Source organism: Narcine bancroftii, chromosome 3, assembly GCF_036971445.1.
Source record: "Narcine bancroftii isolate sNarBan1 chromosome 3, sNarBan1.hap1, whole genome shotgun sequence".
In the NCBI taxonomy this organism is placed as follows: domain Eukaryota; kingdom Metazoa; phylum Chordata; class Chondrichthyes; order Torpediniformes; family Narcinidae; genus Narcine; species Narcine bancroftii.
Window position 1 is genome coordinate 350,461,992 of NC_091471.1, and position 22,312 is coordinate 350,484,303.

A 22,312-nucleotide genomic window follows, 5' to 3' on the forward strand; every position below is an offset into this window, starting at 1 on the left:
AATAACAATTTAAATAATAGGGCATCCAAAAACTATGCATGAAGTTCACTGTGCTCGAGTTTTAACTTCAACAAGAAGGGCAGGAAAGTCGAGAAATCAGTAACAACAAAAGTTCCATTACTTACTTTAAAATAAAATGCAAATTAGCAGACAATCTTGGGTCTGTAAACTGTGTTGTTCTGTTGTTGTGGTCAACAAAGTAGACCCTTCCTGTAGCTGTATTGCGAATTTCCCAGCCTGGAGGTAATGGCCCTAGTTCCTCACAATTTACGTTGCTAAGATCCCTGCAAAACAAACATAGACAGCTACCTCAGCTTACTTTATGCCAAACCAATCAAAATGGTAAGGAATACAATTCCATAATGTCAGAAAAACCAGAATGTTCCAAGAACTTGATACTTTCTGTTAGAATCCTTTAGTATCCCAAGATACAAGCTTACAAAACCTGCATAGGCCTCAAAACTAGGTTGTCATATCATTAATCTACATTTTAAGTGCAGGTCTTCGCCAAGTGGCTTTATCCCAAGGAATAAATCCATTAAAAGCAAATGTTCTGGTACCTTTCACTTTCATATTATACTGGTAGTTCTTCCCAAAGCATACAGAAACTTCAAAACTTGCTTTGAACCAAAATCTTGACCACAAAATGTACAACATATCTTTGCTGCCAACAACCAAGGTAATCTGATTGCTATGTTTCTTCCAAATATATATATTTTTTAAAACTCCCTCGTTGTTTTAAAATTCACTCTTTCAGAAAATGTTCCTGCTCTACAGCTGCACTGATCCCTTGCTAAATCTGAAGGCATCTGACCTGCTCTTGGATCACGGCCAAATGTTTTCTTTAACTGGATGCCAAATGCTTTTTGACAGCCGCCTGGGTAGATGCATTCTCCACCCATGTGCAGAATTCTTTGCTTCTAATTAATGTCTTACTAGTGGCAGGAATCCCTCAAAAGAATAATTTCCATTCTTAACTTGGACATAATAATCCCCATGATGTCACCAGATGTCATCAACCTCATAACAATGGTTAGCTAGAAAAAGTTGTACTGGCATTTGTTTGGACTGGGAACATGACATGGAGTATAAATCAATCCAAGCGAGGAAATACATTTAAAGCATATATTGTCAGAGAACCAATCCTTAAAAATATATTTTTGTACTGTATACTGAAATTTCACTAACAGAAGAGGACTATCCACAATTTTACATTCTACATTTAACAGTTATAAGAAATAATGATGGGTATTCATTTACAAGTGGTGTTTATTATCCATCACATAAACAAAAATAATTTTGAGTCTTTTTGAGCTGCTGTCAAGATAGACCTATTATGGCAGGTTTTCTTTACCTGGGTACTCGCGGATCGTGCCACGTGCTCACCCCTGTCTGTGTGTGCAGAAAGTACACCTGACCTTGTTGCGTTGTTCTTTGTTCTGTATGAAAGAATAATAAATACTAATTACAATAGCAAAGATGACATTAGTTGTAGCTTATAGGACCTGCGTCAGTGTGATTTTCAAAGTTCCTACATACAACATGGCCAGACCCTCAAAGAAAATACATTGTGGTTGCACATTTGCAGACTTGAAACTGGCAAGTATTCATGCTCAAGAATAGAACCATTTCAGAAGAAATTTCTTACATTCCCTCTCTCTCTACCTCAGGTCATGTCAAACAGAATTAAGCTCTAGAGCTCAGCCAAACCACTATTACTGTCTGCCTGGAGGTCAAAAAATTACAACAATTTTTCCTGTTCCGTATAAACTGAATGCACTTAACTCCCACTCCACACATTTCCAAAACCTGAATTGGGTACAAGATACCCACCAATAACAGAACTGGTTTCCTGCCTACTTGCCATTTCCATACATATACAAGATGGACAAGGCACTTTAATCTTCACATCCAGCAGAATGAAGGCCAATGTAACAAAAAGTGGTTTTAATCCAATAACTAATACAAATATATACATAAACACAAGTTCTCAAGATAACACTTTGAGGATAATGCAAAATCTTTAATAGTATATTTTTGAATTAGCTGCATAAATCTAATATACTCAGTGCTTAATGAGTACATTTTAACAATGTTCTCCGTAATATTCATTTGAAATTTTAAAAAACTCACTAAAGTGAAGGATTAAGAATTCCTATGTAGATTTTTATTGAGTGCCTTATTTCATCTCATGGAAATGGAAGACTTTAATACAAAATAAAAATGGCAACACAGTAAGATTTCCAAGAAGGCATCACAGTATGAATGACGGTTGGAATTAATCACAACCTAAGTAATGGCTTGAGAAGATCAAATGGTGGAAAAGAAATACATTCCAAGCTAAAAGAAAAACACAACACATAAGCAGAAATGGACAAAAATGATTGTGACAAAATTAATGATTTATTAATAGTAAACTAAACATGCAATGAGACTCTTCAGATTACTACTGCACAGGCCATGAAGGTACCAGACTCCACTGTGTCTGTTTTGAGTTGTTGACCAACAGCAGAGGGAGCACTTCGATCGACCCACAAGCATGCATGAGGAGAAAAATGAAACAGAATCTGTCTGGATTCTTCAGCTATCTACTCTTGCTGGAAAATATGTGTGGAGATCAGGTGCAGTCAGGATCAGGCCATGATGCCTTTAAACTGAAAAAAAAATTGGAATCACTCATTGTCTCGGCCAGATGCCAGAGGACAGATGATCCTTGCAAAATTTTATTCCAGTACAAATCAGCATCACAGTGAGGGAAAAAAACATACAGTCTCAAAAACAGACTGGAATACAAGGCAGATATAAAAATGTTTTTAGAATACTGACTTGCTCAGTATATGCAAAGTAAAGAAAGTTGCTCTATTTGATTTGAACATCCGTGCTCCACATTCTTGCAAATTTGTCAGTGCCAAGAGCACTGAATAAAAAGAGATGACATTATTTAGTCAAACAGGACAAATATGACAATGGTTTTAATAAACTTTCAAAGTCTCTAAGAGCTACCAGTAAATCAGACAGTAACATGGAAATCTTCAGATGCTGTAATTATATTACATCCTACAAGGTGAGGCTGAACACCATAAATGGCTGTGATGCTTAACTACCCAATGAGCTGAACACCTTTTATGCTCGATTTGTGAAGGAGAACTCAATGGTTTATACGAGAATCCTTGCAGAAGCTGACAACCCTGTAATATCGGTCTCTAAGGCCAACGTCAGAACATCCTTTGAGAAGGTGAACTTCACAAGGCATTTGGCCCTGAGAGCATACCTGGCAGGGTACTGAAAATCGGTGCCAGCAAATTAACTGGAGTGTTCACGGACATTTTCAATCTCTCACTGCTGCTGTTGGAGGTTACAACCTGCTTCAAAATGGCATCAATCATTAAGAGCAGATTGACCTGCCTCAAATGCTATCACATAGTAACATTCGATATTTGAGGGTGGTAATGGCCAGAATACAGCAGACAGATACAGCAATGAGCTCTCCGAACCCTTCTCCATTGACAACGGCGCGAAGGAAGGCTGCGTCCTCGCACCAATCCTCTTTACTATCTTCTTCAGCATGATGCTGAAACAAGCCAATAAAGACTTCAACAATGAAGACGCTGTTTTCATCCGGTACCGCACGGATGGCAGTCTCTTCAATCTGAGGCGCCTGCAAGCTCACACCAAGACACAAGAGCAACTTGTCCATGAACTACTCTTTGCAGATGATGCCGCTTTAGTTTCCCATTCAGAGCCAGCTCTCCAGCGCTTGACGTCCTGTTTTGCAGAAACAGCCAAAATGTTTGGCCTGGAAGTCAGCCTGAAGAAAACTGAGGTCCTCCATCAGCCAGCTCCCCACCATAACCACCAGCACCCCCACATCTCCATCAGGCACACAGAACTCAAAACGGTCAACCAGTTTACCTACCTCGGCTGCATCATTTCATCTGATGCAAGGATCGACAAAGAGACAGACAACAGACTCGCCAAGGCAAAAAGCACCTTTGGAAGACTACACAAAAGAGTCTGGAAAAACAACCACCTGAAGAAACACACAAAGATCAGCGTGTACAGAGCCGTTGTCATACCCACGCTCCTGTTCGGCTCCGAATCATGGGTCCTCTACCGGCATCACCTACAGCTCCTAGAACGCTTCCATCAGCGCTGACTCCGCTCCATCCTCAACATTCATTTGAATGACTTCATCACCAACATCGAAGTACTCGAGCTGGCAGATCCGCAAGCATCGAATCCATGCTGCTGAAGACCCAACTGCACTGGGTGGGTCACGTCTCCAGAATGGAGGAGCATCGACTTCCCAAGATCGTGTTACATGGCGAGCTCTCCACTGGCCACCGAGACAGAGGTGCACCAAAGAAGAGGTACAAGGACTGCTTAAAGAAATCTCTTGGTGCCTGCCACATTGACCACCACCAATGGGCTGATATCGCCTCCAACCATGCATCTTGGCGCCTCACAGTTCGGCGGGCAGCAACCTCTTTTGAAGAAGACCGCAGAGCCCACCTCACTGACAAAAGACAAAGGAGGAAAAACCCAATACCCAACCCCAATCCACCAATTTTCCCTTGCAACCGCTGCAACCATGCCTGCCTGTCCCGCATCAGACTTGTCAGTCACCAACTAGCCTGCAGCAGATGTGGACATACCCCTCTATAAATCTTCGTCCGCAAAGCCAAGCCAAAGAAATGGCCAGAATTAACATATATCTAAGTAAAGATCTGGAACCACTGCAATTCACCTCCAGACACAATTGCTCCACAGCAGATGTAATATCACTGGCTCTCCATTCAGCTCTGGACCGCCTAGACATGTATATCAGGCTCCATTTCATCAATGGCAGCTCAGCTCTTAATTCCAATGTACCCTCAGTGTTGGTCAATAAGCTCCAAAATTAGGCCTCTGCACCTCCCTCTGCAACTGGATCCTTGACTTCCTCATCAGAAGACCACAGTCAGTACAAACCAAAAACAAGATCCCCTCCTGACGATCAACACAAATGCACTTCCAGGATTCTTGCTTATCCCACTGCTCTACTCTACATCCATGATTGTGTGGCTCAGCACAATTCAAATGTTGTCTATAAATTTGCTAAGACCTCATGGTCATCAGCAGAATCACAGATGAAAATGAGGAAGCGTTCAGGAGGGAGACAGATCAGCTTGTTAAGTGATGTCACAACAGCAACCTAGCGAAACCAAGGAGTTAATTGTGGACTTCAGGAGGGGGAAATCTGGAGAACATGAATCCTCATCGAGGGGTTAGCAGTGGAAAGGGTAAAGAACTTCAAATTCCTGGGTGTCAACATCTCTGAAGATCTGTCTTGGGGCCTCTATGCTGAAGCAAGTGGCTTTATTTCATTAGGAGCTTGAAGTGATTTGGAATGTTACCAAAGACTCTTGGAAATTTCTACAGGTGCACAATGGAGAATTCTGACTGTTTGCATCACTGTCTGGTGTGGAGCTGCCAATGTACAGGAAAAAAAATGACAAGAGTTATGATCTCAGCCAGCACCATCATGGGAATCAGTCCACTCCACTGAGGATATCTAAAAGAGGTCAGCCTTTATCTTCAAGGACCCTCCCCACCCTGGCCATATCTTCTTCATGAAGAAGGAGCTACAAGAGCTTGAAGTCGAGCACTCAGTGGCACAAGGTCAGCTTCTTACCCTCTGGCATCAGATTTCTAAATGGACAATGAACCACGGACATGACCTCACTTTCTCTTAGTTCTCTCTAAATGTAATTTAGAACAATATTTGCATTGTAAAGCCACAAAAAAAAATTCATGACATGTTCATGACAATAAATTCTGATTCTGTAAGAAAACAAGAAAGAGCTAGAAGAACTTAACAAGTCTTGTAGCATCCATAAAAGGTAAAGATAATAAGACCAACGTTTTGGGCCTGAACCCGACGTCAAAGAAGGGCTCAGGCCCAAAGCACTGTTAATATAGCTTTATCTCCTATGGATGCTGTGAAACCTGCAGAGGTCCTCCAGCACTTGGGTGTTTTTAACCACCAAATAAATGCTCTTTCAACATCCCAGCCTCAAACAATGGAAGAACATCAAGGAATGGTCTGAAATTATTTGTCACACATCCACATAATTAACGGCACGCTTCAAATACTTTCAGCACCAATGCACTGCTGAATATTTTGATGTAGATGCAATACCCACCAACAGAGCTAATGGAATTTAACTCAAAGGAAGAAAGTGCAAGCCTCATGGACCAAACCACAGATCAACATGATCACATCAGGGAAATATAAAATATCTTGTATAAGGGAATTTCACATGCATTATTGATATAATTTTTGCATTCCATATTATTTTTGGACCTGGAACGAGTTATGATTTAATTTTTTAATTATTATAATGATAGAATTTGATGTCCTGAAAGAAATGTTATGATTATCATTATGTTTCCAATTTATAATTGATATGTGATATGTATATGATATGATTTGATTAGTATACCTTCTGTAAAGGTTTTTTTTAAACTCAATAAAAATATTTTTAAAAGCCCACTTTCAGAGAAAATAGTGGTGAACTTTTATTTCTAAAAAAACTTTTTTAAATGTAAAGATGCTTCCCCACCCACCCCGCCACCGTGAAGGCTGCAATCGACGACGATACCTAAAGTCAGGTAGCATAGGCTGATGGGCAGCATAATGGCACAGCCAGCAGAGCTGCTGCCTCATAGCACTAGACACCTGGGTTCAATCCTGACCTCGGCTGTTGCTTGTACTGCACATTCTCCCCGTAAATGCACGTTCCCTCCAGGTACTCTGTTTCTTCCGACATCCCAAAGAGGCATGGAATGGTGGGCTAATTGGCTCCTAACACGCAGGTGAGTTATACAATTGTGAGGGGATGAGAATAAAGAAAAAATGGGAAAGAGAAAATGCTGGATGTACTCAAAAGTTAGGCAGCATCTGTGGATAGAAGAAAAAAACTTTTCAGGTCAATGACCTTTCACCAGAACTGAGAATAGGGGAAAGATGTTTGGAATTGCAAAGAGGGGGAGGAATGGAGAGAACAAGGATATATTTGAATAGGATGGAGATCACAGTTGTCCAGGTGATAAAACTGCTGTTAACGCCACCTAAGAGGGTCATGAATGCATCTTAAACACAGTTGATCTTTCAGGAGGAGTGTAAGATAGAAGTGGATAAATAAGGACTATATTCCAAAAAAACAAACTTTGATATCCTGAATAGATCAGTTTCTAAAAATATGAAAAACAAGAAATTCAATATAAAGACCTGAGGAGTACAACATGCCTGTTGCCCAAATGTTGTGCTGGTTTTGTTGGAAAAGTGCAAGTAGCTAAAGGCAGAGGCCAGAGTGGAAGGTGGATGGAGGACTGAAAGCTAAAGGGTCACCCAAACAAACTGAATAGCATTCTGCAATGCAGTCAACCAATCTACAGTCAGTTTCTGCAGTATGGAGAAAACCACTTTGTGAATGTCGATGGCAATACACTAAATTACGATTGTTAGTGAATCGCTGGTTCATCTGAAAGACTGACAACAATATTCATAAGATTATGCTTCCTTTAAAATTAAATTTAGAGACTTACCATAGCCTTCTGGGAGATCAGGTGGAAGGTGCAAATGTGTTCGACTCATATAATTTCTGTGTCTTTGTGACCTCACCCTCCTCTCTGCCATTCTTGGGTCAGGTGTCTGTCCACAAGAAGCACCATTGGATGGGCTAATTGGTGTATTCTCATCCACGATGCAACTCAGTGGCCTACCAGGACTTGCATATTCAGAAGCAGGTCTGTGATCAGATGGTAGAGAATGAAATGCCAATTAGTGTATTTAAATGAAAAGGAAACCCTTTTCAAATTAAAAACAGATAGCAGTGCATAGCAAAATGAGGTATACAACCTACAAATACAACACAATTTTGAAAATATTGATCTCAAAGATGAGGCAGAGTTGTTGTACCTGGAGCTCTCATTGACCACTTCTGTACAATTTCAATTGTTTAAAACAATAGATCCAGGCCTGATATTTCCTGCTCAGCCAATTTTTTTTTAAGTTGCAAAACCTATTCATAAATGCTTTGCCCTCAAACCTCTCCTCCTCAATCTTCTTCGCTTTGTCATGTGTGCCTCCTTGAGCTACCTCAAAATCTTTTGGCCATTTCCATTCACTCATCCAACTCTTCTCTGCTGCTTGATTAGCATTATTGATCAACATTCTCCGATGATAATGAAACACCATGGAAAATTTTTAGAATTTCACATGTAATATACCAGTTCATTCAAGTTGCTATTGTAAACTCTTAAGTTTTATGTCTTATTCATCATTACAAATACTATTTCTCAGCCACAATGTGAGCAGAAGGCACATAATGAAGGCTAAGTGACACACAAAAAAGTTAAAGGGGTATACAGTAAAACCCCTGGTATCTGAAATTCACGCAACCAGCAGCCTCAAGCAACTGGCAAAAGAAAATAAATGTAAAAAATTATAAATAAATAAGAATAAATAATGTTATAAATATGCAAGTTTCAAATTGTAAATGCTCTAGATCATAGATCATAAAACATTGCAGCACAGTACAGGCCTTTCGTCCGTTGAAGCTGTGCCGACCAATATATTCCTGAAAAGAAATACCAAGTACTAAACCCTTCCTGCCCCATAACCTTTTTTTAGTTCATCCATAAGCATGTCTAAGAGTCTATTAAAGTCCCTAATGTTTCACCCTCCACCACCGTCCCTGCCAAGGCATTCCAGGCACCCACAACTCTGTGTTAAAAAAAAACTTACCCCTGATGTCTCCCCTAAACTTTCCTCCCTTCACTGTGTATATATGTTCTCTGGTGTTTGCTATTCCTGCCCTGAGAAAAAGGCACTTGCTGTCCATCCCATCTATGCCTCTCACAATCTTGTAGACCTCTATTAAGTCTCCTCTCAGCCTTCTGAGCTTCAAAGAAAATAGTCCCAACTCTGCTAGCCTTGCCACATAAGACTTGTTTTCCAATCCAGGCAACATCCTCTGCTCCTCTCCATGGCTTCCATAATGGTCTGAAGTAACCCACAAACAATTGGTGAAGATGGGTGCAAATATTCAGCCAGCAGAGAGCCTTGGTCATGTTTTACTCATAACAGCTGTTTGAATAAAGTTGTGTGAAATGGTGTCACCCAGGACATCACTCTCTGTAGGGCTAACTCTCTTAAAGTGTCTCCTTACCCCTACTTAGTAAGACCCTAGTCAGAGGCTATATCTGCAAACTTGGGGTGGGGGGGGGGGGTTGGTGTGAAGGGGGTAATGTTATCATTCATCTTTTGGGCGGCTCTGTGGAGGTGAAGGAACCTGAAGACGCAGCGACAGTTACAGGTTTTCAAAGAATATGACTGAAAATAAAGTAAAATGCTTTAAGGTTTATATATTCATGCAAGAGAAGTTTGTTCTGTGTAAGTATAGTATTTTTGTCTTTAGATTTTTAATCTGTTTATTCTTAATGCAGGTGTATTAGTTAGGCATTAGTTAGCAACCAGAAAATACACTTATTGGATCAACCAACTCTCGTAGGTGCTGAATATCAAGGGTTTTACTATAACATTGGAAATTTTCACTTCTCTGGTCTGAAAGCCCGTGATGTTAGCCACCTACCCAATCTATATTTGGACCTCATTCTCAAACTACCCCTCTTTTATGAAATGATCATTGTCAGAGATCATATTCACAAATAACAAAATGCTTTTTGGTTTATTATCACATTTAATTTGTTGAACCAAAAAGCTTGGCAATAAATATTCTGAACATCATGGTCAAGACTGAGACTTTCCTCATTTGACATCCTCAGATAAATCCACTTTGCAGTCAAATTTAAAGCTGTGGTCAAAGTCTTCTAAACATCCTGTCTCATGCAATCAACTCTTCACTGAAGAGGAAGTTTGAGATTCATGTGGCTGAAAATCCATTCAGGGTGTAATCTCCATAATGGACCAGGAAAAATAATTTAACATCTGCTGGGACCTGATGGTTACGAATAATTAGCTAATAATCATGAAATAAGATTTTAAAAGTTACAGACTAAAAAATATAATTTTTTTTAAGACTTCAAAACAATCAAAATACATTAATCAATCAATCAAAACTCTGACATCACCAATCCCAGCCTTTCAGGACATAACTGAAGTAGAAAGACTGGTTTACATTCACGACTCACTTCTGTCAGCTTGCCCGACAGGAGACAGATGTGATGAAATATTTTTGAAGGAGACTGGGCTGATTATCCGGTGATGTCAGTATTACTTCATTTGCTGAGATCTTTCAATTATCTCATTGTTGTTGCATACCAACATGTACATGAGGCTCACAAATGCATGACTGCTCTGACTACAACTTCCTGTCTACTTCTGGTATCCTTTCACCCCACATCTAATGAGCATTAATCTACCTCTGCTTTACGACCATGTTACCACCAACCTTTGAGTAAGTGAATTCCAAATGTTCATAAAATTCCAAGAAAAACAAATATCCTGTCTAAATTGGGCAATCACTTTTGTTTTTAAGTGATCATTAATTCTAGATTCTCCCAACATAGGAAAAATGCCACCCCCCAAAACATCAATCTTTCTTCTTTGGCTTGGCTTCGCGGACGAAGATTTATGGAGGGGGTAAAAGTCCACGTCAGCTTCAGGCTCGTTTGTGGCTGACAAGTCCGATGCGGGTGCTGCCCGCCAAACTGTGAGGCACCAAGATGCACGGTTTGAGGCGATATCAGCCCACTGGCGGTGGTCAATGTGGCAGGCACCAAGAGATTTCTTTAGGCAGTCCTTGTACCTTTTCTTTGGTGCACCTCTGTCACGGTGGCCAGTGGAGAGCTCGCCATATAACACGATCTTGGGAAGACGATGGTCCTCCATTCTGGAGACGTGACCCACCCAGCGCAGCTGGATCTTCAGCAGCGTGGACTCGATGCTGTCGACCTCTGCCATCTCGAGTACTTCGACGTTGGGGATGAAAGCGCTCCAATGGATGTTGAGGATGGAGCGGAGACAACGCTGGTGGAAGCGTTCTAGGAGCCGTAGGTGATGCCGGTAGAGGACCCATGATTCGGAGCCGAACAGGTGTGTGGGTATGACAACGGCTCTGTATACGCTTATCTTTGTGAGGTTTTTCAGTTGGTTGTTTTTCCAGACTCTTTTGTGTAGTCTTCCAAAGGCGCTATTTGCCTTGGCGAGTCTGTTGTCTATCTCATTGTCGATCCTTGCATCTGATGAAATGGTGCAGCCGAGATAGGTAAACTGGTTGACCATTTTGAGTTTTGTGTGCCCGATGGAGATGTGGGGGGGCTGGTAGTCATGGTGGGGAGCTGGCTGATGGAGGACCTCAGTTTTCTTCAGGCTGACTTCCAGGCCAAACACTTTGGCAGTTTCCGCAAAGCAGGACGTCAAGTGCTGAAGAGCTGGCTCTGAATGGGCAACTAAAGCGGCATTGTCTGCAAAGAGTAGTTCACGGACAAGTTTCTCTTGTGTCTTGGTGTGAGCTTGCAGGCGCCTCAGATTGAAGAGACTGCCATCCGTGCGGTACCGGATGTAAACAGCGTCTTCATTGTTGGGGTCTTTCATGGCTTGGTTCAGCATCATGCTGAAGAAGATTGAAAAGAGGGTTGGTGCGAGAACACAGCCTTGCTTCACGCCACTGTTAATGGAGAAGGGTTCAGAGAGCTCATTGCTGTATCTGACCCGACCTTGTTGGTTTTCGTGCAGTTGGATAATCATGTTGAGGAACTTTGGGGGACATCCGATGCGCTCTAGTATTTGCCAAAGCCCTTTCCTGCTCACGGTGTCGAAGGCTTTGGTGAGGTCAACAAAGGTGATGTAGAGTCCTTTGTTTTGTTCTCTGCACTTTTCTTGGAGCTGTCTGAGGGCAAAGACCATGTCAGTAGTTCCTCTGTTTGCGCGAAAGCCGCACTGTGATTCTGGGAGAATATTCTCGGCGACACTAGGTATTATTCTATTTAGTAGAATCCTAGCAAAGATTTTGCCTGCAATGGAGAGCAGCATGATTCCCCTGTAGTTTGAGCAGTCTGATTTCTCGCCTTTGTTTTTGTACAGGGTGATGATGGTGGCATCACGAAGGTCCTGAGGCAGTTTTCCTTGGTCCCAACAAAGCTTGAAAAACTCATGCAGTTTGGCATCAATATACCTCAGGATACTGTATTTCAATGAAATACTCCTTCACTCTTTAAAATATGAGCTGATACAAGCCAAGCCTGTCCAACCTTTCCTTAAAACACAACCAAGTGTTTGAACTATTTAAAATGCATTGGGATCCTTTATCAAAGGAGATCATTATTGTCAGCAATAAAGTTACAAAATCTAGTTTCACATTAACAGAAAATTGTTTTGGGGCATTTCCTTACCAAATATGCTGTTCAATGTTAAAGTCAGGGGACAACAACAGGAAGGTAGGTTATCCCAATGGCAATGTATTGGGAAAAGAGAGATGAATGAAACCAGAATGCCCATGAGCAACAGTAACTGAAAGTATGCATGCAGATGAAACAGGCAACGTATGCCGACCTTCACAGCTAACACAATTTAGGTACAAGAGAACGGATGTCTTGCCATAGCTGTACAGGCCTTGATAAGACCACGCCTGATACCCCAAAGCTACTCCACCAACTATAAGGCACAGATTGGGGATATGATGAAATACCCTGCATGTGTGTACCATCTACTAAAATGCACTGTAGTACCTTGCATCTCCAAAAGTCCATGGCTTTAGCTGCATGAAAACATCACTATTACAGGGTCACCTCTGACGTGGAAACATAAGACTGTTCCTTCATTGCCACGAGGACTATATTCTTGAAAATCATATCCAAAAGTACTGTGGGTGTTTGTTTAAGAGAAAAAAATTGGTCCAAAACAAATATTAAAAGGTAAAATTAAAAATTGGGGAAAATAGGAGAATATTTAGGAGTTGAGGAATATTGCAATTTAAAAAAAAATGTTTGTATTGGAACCTTGAGTTTCATTGCTTTTAATACAGTACATTCAACAAAACTTGTTCTTTACAAAGAAATGCAGTATTGAACTCTGGATAATACTTTCTGCAGATTAAACAATCATTGTGTTCAGGAATTTCTTTTTTAAATATATTTTTATTGAGTTTAACATTATAAGCATACATAATAAATGACAATTACATAATGAATCAATTGTATACAAGCAAATATATATCAAAAGGAGAAGAAAAATATAAGTAATAAAATTTGCATATTTCCATTAATAGTTACTTGTAATAAGTCCATCTAGTATTAAACATAATGAATGCAACCATGTCAGACCCATTATTAGACTGTTATATTAAAATAATAAGGATTAAAAAACCTAAAGGACTAACATAATCCCCTCCCTCTAATCAAGGTTATTCTTTTTTGGAAGAAAAGGAAATCAATAATGATGTGGAATCACTGGTGACCTCAGAAGAACAGACAAAGAGTTACCAGAATATATAATACTTATCCACCCTTCCAATTATAAAAAAAATTCGAAGAATGGGCCCCATAACTTCATAAATTGAAACTTTCTATCTTTAATATAATATCTGATTTTCTCTAAACTTAAGTAGGATATTATATAATATAACCACTTCATGCGAGTAGGGGATGCATCTCCTTTCCATTTCAATAAAATAGCTCATCTGGCTATCAATGTCATAAAAGCTAAGATTTTTCCCTGAGATGTCAATAGAGTTGCAATAAAATCCAAACTGAGCAATTAATGGACAGGATTTCAAAGTAATCATGAAAATTGTTGATAAGAGTTTGAAGAATATCTTTCCAGAATCTCTCTAAATTTGGGCATTCCTGTATCTTTTACCAATTCTAACCCCAAATCCTTTTTCAGCTTGTTGGATTCGGCTATTTCTATGTATATTTGGGAAGGTGGGGAACCATCCTCAAAAAACTACATTAAATGGAGGATTCTCACTTCCAGATTTTAGATTATACTATTGGGTGATTAATGCTTGTAATTTACTTTTACTATTATATTTGGATAAATCCATGAATTGCCCTTCCTGGGTAGAAATAGAATTACAGTTTACTCAGAAAATCTCTATGTTGGCAATTTTAGGATCCTTTTTAGCATTTTCCTTTTCCAAATTAACAAATAATCCTTTGATGAAAAATAGGTTGAGAATTTGGGTTCAGTTCAGGAAATCCTTTGGAATTAAGGGGTTTTCATTGGCTAGTCCAATAATAGATGACCATCTATTTCAACCGCCTGTATTAGATGAAGGTTTTAAGGAATGGCATAGAAAAAGTATTCAAAATTTCAAGGATCTTCTTATTCAATATAATTTTGCTTCTTTTGAACAATCATCAGCCAAATTTAAACCTTACCAATAGGCATTTCTTCCGATATTTACAAATTAGGCATTTTGTTCAGTCCAAGTTTTTGCATTTTCCACAAATTTCTAATACTCAGATTCTTGATCTGCTTTTTAACATACAATTTTATTTTCATGGTGGATTAATAGCATTGCATTTATAATAAGTTACTGGATTTACATTTAGTCCCAATGGCTGGGACTACTCTCACCTTGATTAACTATTCCTTATTTTATTTCTTATTACAATTTACAGTGATGCACAGAATTCATACGTCTAAATTTAAATTATTCTGTTTTTTTTTGTGAGAAATGCAAAATTTTTGAAGCCTCTCTGATTCATATGTTCTGGGTGTTCAGATATTTCAATTTGATTTTCATTTTATACAATTTTGTGCAAAACAGCAGATCAAATTATAGACCATTTTGAGCAAAACAGTGGCATCGTGTTCTGCAGGAGGAGCATGAAATATGCAATAATTTAAATACACTTAAATGTCATTTTTAATTAGTGTGTGAACTTCTTTAAAATAAAAAAAAAGTGACCAAAAGGTATTTAAGATTGATGTAGGATGGTTACACAAGAGGGTGTGTATCTTCTTGGGAAAAGAGTTGACAAAGAGAAAGCTATTTCAATAATAAGATGATAAATTAATGCCATTAAAATAATGGTTTATTCCATTAATTTTTTTTTAAATTACATGAGAGCACATTTTTAATCAAACATTGTTGGATCTCAGATATTGCAGCAAATTTAAAGAATAACCAACACCCTTTGCTTACCGAGTAGGCCTTTCCCACTGTGTTGTTCGTGTGATGTGATTGAGATACTGGATGCGACCTGAAGCAGTTCTTCGTTCTTCCCAACTAATCAAAAGAAACAGATCATAAATGATATCCTGGAAGGTAGGATATGAATGTGTCCAAAGCCAACATTGTAAAGAATACAATACTAAGAAATAAGAAAAAAGGTTATCAAAATGCATTCCAATACTTGGTTTCAAACAGGCCAGAATGTAGCCTGTGCTGGTGGAGAGATTATAAATTATTTGTCACATAAGAGTAACTTCTATACATGGGTTTAAACCTCATTGCAAGGCATGTTCTGAGCTAGTGGATGTGGTACTAAATGGGTGCCTCATTATCAGTGATGTGTGTCTGTGGATTGAACATCAGATCGAAAGTTTTGTTTGCCTGTCTATAATGCAAAATAACCCTGCAGACCTATAATTTTCCTTGTCTTGGCCAATATCCATTATTCAATTAATACTGTAACAACAAAACATATCACCCTTTTGCATACAAAGTTTATACAATATTTCCAATAAATCTTATTTCAGAGCTGCATACAATATTTAAATTTTTCTTCCCCTTTGTATGAATACATCTCACACATAGACTGGTTGTCTAAACTGATTGAGAGCTCACTGTTGATAGGGAAGAGTCATGCTTGGTGAACATTCAAGAGCATTACATTAGGAAAACAAATCCAGTAAATTTTAAAAAACTAACCAAATTAACAGATTTCCTGATTTATGAAGGCTGTGCTCTTAGGAATAAAGAACACAATCTGGAAGTTGCTTAAATAACAGACAAAATTAAATTTGAAGGATCTTCAAATTCACACAAAAAAAACAGGAGAAACCAGGCAAACTAAGACATTGTGGTCTAAATCTCTTCACGCAAGTCAATTTTACAGATGCGAAATTAAGATTTTTTAAATGGAGGTGAAAATAATTAGAAACTATTTAGTATAAAAGATATCGGATGACAAGAGCTCTGTGTATCCTTTCAACAAACTAATGACATTTTTTTAAAGATACATAGGAAGTTGTTTATTGCCTTTTTCAATTTATTTTAAAATGATCCCGCACTGATGTGCATCTGAATAGAATCTCTACGTTGCTGTATTTCCCAAGAGAAAAGTGAAGCAGAGAAATTCTAATGACATTAATGAAAGGGACTGGCATGAAGTCAGTCCAGTTCTAAACAGTTCTGTTTTTTTTCTACTAAGACTAATTGCAGCTATTAATACTGATATATTGATTAAGTACAATAAAATGAAGGTTATTTTTCTATGGTAGTTTGTGCACAGAGTAGTATTTCTACTAAAATGCTTTTAATAGCTTACAGAGATGTTTGATTTCTCATTTATAAGCAATTCAAAATGCAAAACATGGTAACTCAACTCAATTCATTATTCTCTGAAACTTATTATTAATATCTTTTTTCAACATTTTCCCAATAGTCAAAAAATTGATTCAAGGGGAATTAAGATAAACAAATTTTATTCAATATTTTGTTAAGCTGCTGTTAGACATAACATGACCAGATGTATTAACGATATCCACTGACAATTTAACACAGGATTTAATTATACTGCAAAGAATTTGAATTTCAATTGCAAGTTTATTTGTAATTTGATGACTGTATATATTTAGGACCAATACTTATTCCAGGTAACTTTTATTCCAAAAATAAATTCAATCATAACTTAATTGAAGCATATAGCTAAAATAAAAATGTTACCCAGGTGCTGCAGCTCTGCAGCTCCTTTCGAATAGAGCACACCAGTCCAATATTTTCTCACCACAAGAAGAGCAAATGTCTGCAAACTACTTTTTTGTCGAAATGCCAGTAGACTAACACAATTGCAGCTCATTCACATGTTTGCTGAACGTAAATTTGACAATTTGTGGAAAGGTTAAGGTAAAACACATCTAAAACTGGATTTGAAACAAATTCGTAATTGGAACTGCAGAGAAACTTAGACGAGGTTGAGAAGTAATAAGAAATTATATCTTTTTTTTCTTGTGCAGTAGCTAAGGAATAACAGTCAGTAATGATCTCCATCAAGTTTGCACAGAAACATTAAAATCATGTGATCTAGGTTTCTTCTTTTTATTTCAAAGTGCACAATCAGTAACCTGCTGCCAGATATTCGATGTGTCCAGAGGATACACCAATTAAAATGAAAAAATGGAGACATTACAGAGTACTTTAAATAAATTAAGAAAAATAGATTGGATATGTAAGATTAAGCTAGAATCTGAAATATAACAAAATTTTACATCGAATTACTTTTAAAACCAAGCAATCTTTTACATATTATACTGAGAATAATGAGCCATTCAATATTCGTCACAGGAATATTCAGCAAAAGTGTGAATTGATCGTTTTTGCAGTTAATAATGTGAAAAGTTAGCATTCAGGTCAGATCTCTGATTCTATGATCGTACCTCTGTGAAGGACACAAATACCTATTCTTCCCTTTACATTGCACGGCCAAATAATGCTCCAACTCCCATCTTCAAATTTGCTGACAACACCAGTCATAGATCGGGTGTCAAATAATAATGAGATGCAATAAAGAAGATTGAAAAATTAGTAGCATGGTGTCAAGATAACAATTCCCTCCCAATGTCAATAAGATGAAGGAAAATGGTCATCAACTTCAGGAGAAGTAGGTCCTGAAGTGGAAAGAGTAGATAGCTTCAAGTTCTAATGAGTAAACATCTTTAATGACCTAACCTGGACCAATCACATTGTTGTGACGGTCAAGAAAGCCTTTACTTTCTGAGAAGACAAAGGAAGTTTAGCTTGATTCCCCATGTTCTTTATAAGTTCTCCAGGTGCACCTTTGAAAGCATACTAGCTGGATCTTTGACAGCTGGGAGATATTTGCTCAAAATTAGAAGAAACTGCAGCTCAGAACACAATCCCTTCCCTCTTCCATGGATGCCATCTACATCGCACACTGCCAAGGAAAGGCAGTCGACACACTAAAGGGCCCATCCTTAATGCTCACAATAAGAAAAAATACCATAAGTAGAACTTTGGCAAGAGGAAAAACATGGTTTAATAAAGATACAGCAATTGGCATAAAATGTTAACTGCATCTCTCCTGCTCCAGAGTTTTACGATCTAACACACAGCATTTTTTATTTCTTCTTGTAATTGCAAAAGTGCTCTTGTTAAGTGCACAATGCATTTACTCTTTCAAAGAGTTTGTTTACAAGCATGGATAAAAAAAGAGAGAAAAAAAAAATCAATCCCAAGCATATGTTAATCCGAATTTCTTACCCATCCGGCAAGTCATTGTCAAACAAACGACTGCAATCTACCACAGGACCGCCACTGCCTATTCGATCCCGAGACTGAAGGCTCACTGTAAATATATAAAGCTAGTTTGAATAATTAAATATCATACATTTTCTCATTTAAAAACAATAAATATTATGAACTTTAAATAAAAAGGAAAGATATTTCTTTCTGTTCACGTGCAAAATGACATGACGCCTAGATCTAACAAAATCAATCTCCAAGTCTTGAAAGCTTCAATTTACCCACAATCAACAGGGAAAGTTTCTGATTTCCTTTGTTTTAAAAATGTTTTCTAATCTCACTTTTAAATGGCCAGTGTATAATTTTAAGATTATGCCCCCATATTCTGCACATCCAAGGCCCATATCCTGTTCCCAACCACATTGTTTTCAATTTGAAATTAATTACTGACCATTACATCAGATTTATTTTTAATTGAAGGAAATAATTTTCCTCTGTCTTCCTGAGAAATACCTCTAACCAACTAAGATCAGAAATGGACTGAATTTGTCATTTTATCCAATCCTGTGAGTTTTACAAGATAAAAGAATACAAGGCCTGTACTGCAGGGGACATTCTTTCAATGCTAAATACCCTTCAGAACAATGATTTATGTTTTACGTACCGACTATCTGTCCTCTTACTGTATCATTGTCATTAGGGCTCAGTTTGCATAGATCCAGCCTCTGGTCTGAAAAAATGAAAATCTCATTATGAACAAATAAATACATTTCTAGTTGTTGGTTCTCTCAACAATATTTAGCACCATCATGTCAGTCAGCTTCCAAACTTAACAGCATGCAGATGCATTACAAAATCTTTTTCAAACTGTGGTCAACTAGTTGTAACTACAATATTTAAAGACAATTTGTACATATTTCAATCACTCCCAAAACTTCACCAGATTATTCTGTGCAAAGGATGATTAGAAGGCTAAAATTTACCAGATGGTACTATTTTATTACCATCAATGATAACCTTGAACACCTAACTTTATCAATGAATTTTGACTTTACACTCATTTTACTGCATTTTCTGAAAGAGATGGTTAAATCCATTTACAGGTGAGACTACTTTCTGAGCAGCATGCTACACGATTGATGTGAAGGTTCAAGAATCAGTAATAAAGACAGTGCAATATTACCCAAAATTTGTTTTCATCTGCTGGAAAGCAGACAGATTCACCGTCAGCAGAAATTATCTGAAGGGCCTCTTACAATTGGAAAAAGAGAAGCAAAAAAGAATCCCCTGTGTTGGAACCAGTACAGAAGAGATGCCCCAGAATGGTTTAAAAAAATTAGAGATTCCAGTTGTGTGGAAAGTCAAGAGATGCTGGTTCAGAGAAGGCTTAAAAATGTGATAGTTATTTAAAAATTACATTGGATTTCAAAGAATGAATGAAAATCATTTTCAGTAATTGAAAGATATAACTCGAGGAGACATACTATAATGTTTTATTCAAGGAGAAAGATTTTGAATGTGACACCTGAGCAGATAAGGGGCAGATTGAAATATTTGTTTTTAAAAATGGATAAATAGTTGAACAAAATATTTAGAGAGATATTGGCTAAGAGAAGGTCGCGGGACAAACTAAATTGTTTTTCAAAATAGTCAATATGAGAACATGTGGCCTCCTCTATTCCATACTACCCTGTTGTGTAGATTTCAATCAGGGCAGTAACTTTATTCGTGCTAGGCAGACATTCAACAATCAAAATAGAGAATGGACTTTATATGACAATCGTTACAAAACTCATCCAAAACAGCAAATCGATCGCATAACTGATAGAATATTTGCATTTTATAGCATTTTCCAGAACCTCAGGACATTTCAAAGACCTTTACAGGTTGCAACATGATTTAAGTGTAATTATTATTGTAATTATGGCTTTATAGCAGCTAATTTGTGCATTGCAAATTCCTGAAAATACAGTGTAACAATGAACATAATGGATATTTCCTTTGCATTGTTTGTGTGATAAACATTAGCCTGGGTACAGCCTTTTCTTCACATTAGATACCAATGAATGGGCATGTGGAAGATGTACAAAGTAGTCTTGAGGTAGTCACCAAGCTCTTTTTAATTTCACATCTTACTTCCTATTATAATTTTGTCAAGATTAGGAACTCTTCAGAAGATCAGAAATGCATTTTTAATCAATCTCTTCAGTCTTAGTGGCAAAACAACTTCAGCACCCATGATGAACTATAACCAGGCAACTGCTTCCCCAAGACATCATTTGATAATGACCATACCAATATAATATACTGTACAAACAATTTAGCAAGGAAAAACTAAATCTATTATGTTCCATTCATTCTAGCTGGATATTTATACTCAAATAATTTTAAAAAGCATTTTAATGTTATAGAGAATTTTAAGATAATGAACAAAAGTATCAAGGAGAGAAAAAAGTCATATTCTTGACAATTTTCAACCTCCAAGAAGTTAACAGGATGAATTTTCAGGACAAGGATTGGCTTCACAGCTCAGAGTTCGACTCCAATGTTTGCTTTTGCCCTTTTCAATTCTCAAGGTTTCCAATTAAAAGGAATAGCATTTGAGAGGCATCACTAAATATCAAAATAAAACTGGAGATGTCAGAAACATTAAATTGATGCAAGACAGAAGAAAGATATATTGCTTGATATGTCTTGGTCATGTCCTTTTCTTCCCAGACAGAAGAAACTATATTGTTTGATATGTCTTGGTCATGTCCTTTTCTTCCCAGACAGAAGAAACTATATTGTTTGATATGTCTTGGTCATGTCCTTTTCTTCCCATGTATTGGGAAATTATTTTTTGTACCTTATCTTTAGTTCTTCATATTAATTTGATTCCTAATCCTTTTCCTGCCCTGTTTGGAATGAGTAAGCCAACCGACTTGAATTTGTCTGGGTACTCTCGTGTGTAATTCCCTTTGCTCTCTTTATTGCTAGAAGAGCTATATTAGTGAGATGGAAGAAAGCTGAGCCTCCTACTCATATTCAATGGCTATCAGAAGTGATGACTTGCCTGACTTTGGGGAAAAAATTAGATGTTCTACTACTGAAATAAATTTTAACTTTATAAGTCGATTTGGTCCATTTTTGATTATTTTCATAATTTATAAGATTATTTAGATCCCATTTTGTGGTTCGGTTTTTCCCTCCTACAATATTGCACCATATATGTTTAACCAGCAACTACACAAGGGAGCGGTTAGATTATTAGCATAATTTTTACTTTATGTCTTTTTCAATGCATCATAGCTTATTTGTAGCCATATCTACTTTGTTGGTTACTTATTCTTAATACCCATGTACGATTGACTTATAAAACTCAATAAAAATATTGAAAAAGAAACATTATATTGAAACTAGAAAATACTGAAAACGTTCAGCAAATCTGGCAGCATCTGAAAGAGAAAGTGTTAACATTTCCAGTCAAAGACTGTTCTGATGTCAAGAAAGGCAAGTTATTACCTGAGATTAAAAACAGCAGAATCAGAATTTATTGTCATGAACAAATCATGAAATTTGTTTTTATTTAGATCACCAAATTTAATCTTTGTATTTCAATTATCTATACTCACAACCAGTATCTTTAAGGCGATTTATGGCATTGGAAAGGAGTCGCACACAGCCAAGGAAACCGGCACCCTGCTTTTTATGGATTTTCTTATGATTCCAAACGCTGATGGTTATCGAATCGGACCGTCCAATATATCTGGAAACAAAACAAAAAGAACCATAATCATATTCTATCAAATTTTACTTCAAAAAGAGAAGAAAACAAACGATGACTTCTCTGTATTTTCCCAATCTGTACTTTTGGTGACACTATGCCACAC

At 37.6% G+C, this 22,312-nt stretch overlaps 1 protein-coding gene across 9 annotated transcripts in view; it reads right to left on the minus strand.

Moving 5' to 3' along the window:
- The window catches only part of smurf2 (SMAD specific E3 ubiquitin protein ligase 2), a 267,194-nt gene that overhangs the window by 109,477 nt on the left and 135,405 nt on the right, over positions 1–22,312 (minus strand). For 8 of the 9 annotated variants that reach the window (XM_069929731.1, XM_069929730.1, XM_069929733.1 and 5 more), the window contains 7 exons: positions 22,055–22,188; positions 19,105–19,170; positions 18,459–18,543; positions 15,159–15,242; positions 7,591–7,793; positions 1,355–1,439; positions 126–284 (listed from right to left, as the gene is read on the minus strand). In XM_069929731.1, coding sequence (XP_069785832.1) covers positions 126–284; positions 1,355–1,439; positions 7,591–7,793; positions 15,159–15,242; positions 18,459–18,543; positions 19,105–19,170; positions 22,055–22,188 — 816 coding nt within the window. The remainder of the gene's footprint in view (positions 1–125; positions 285–1,354; positions 1,440–7,590; positions 7,794–15,158; positions 15,243–18,458; positions 18,544–19,104; positions 19,171–22,054; positions 22,189–22,312) is intronic. The other variant, XM_069929739.1, reaches the window with a different exon arrangement.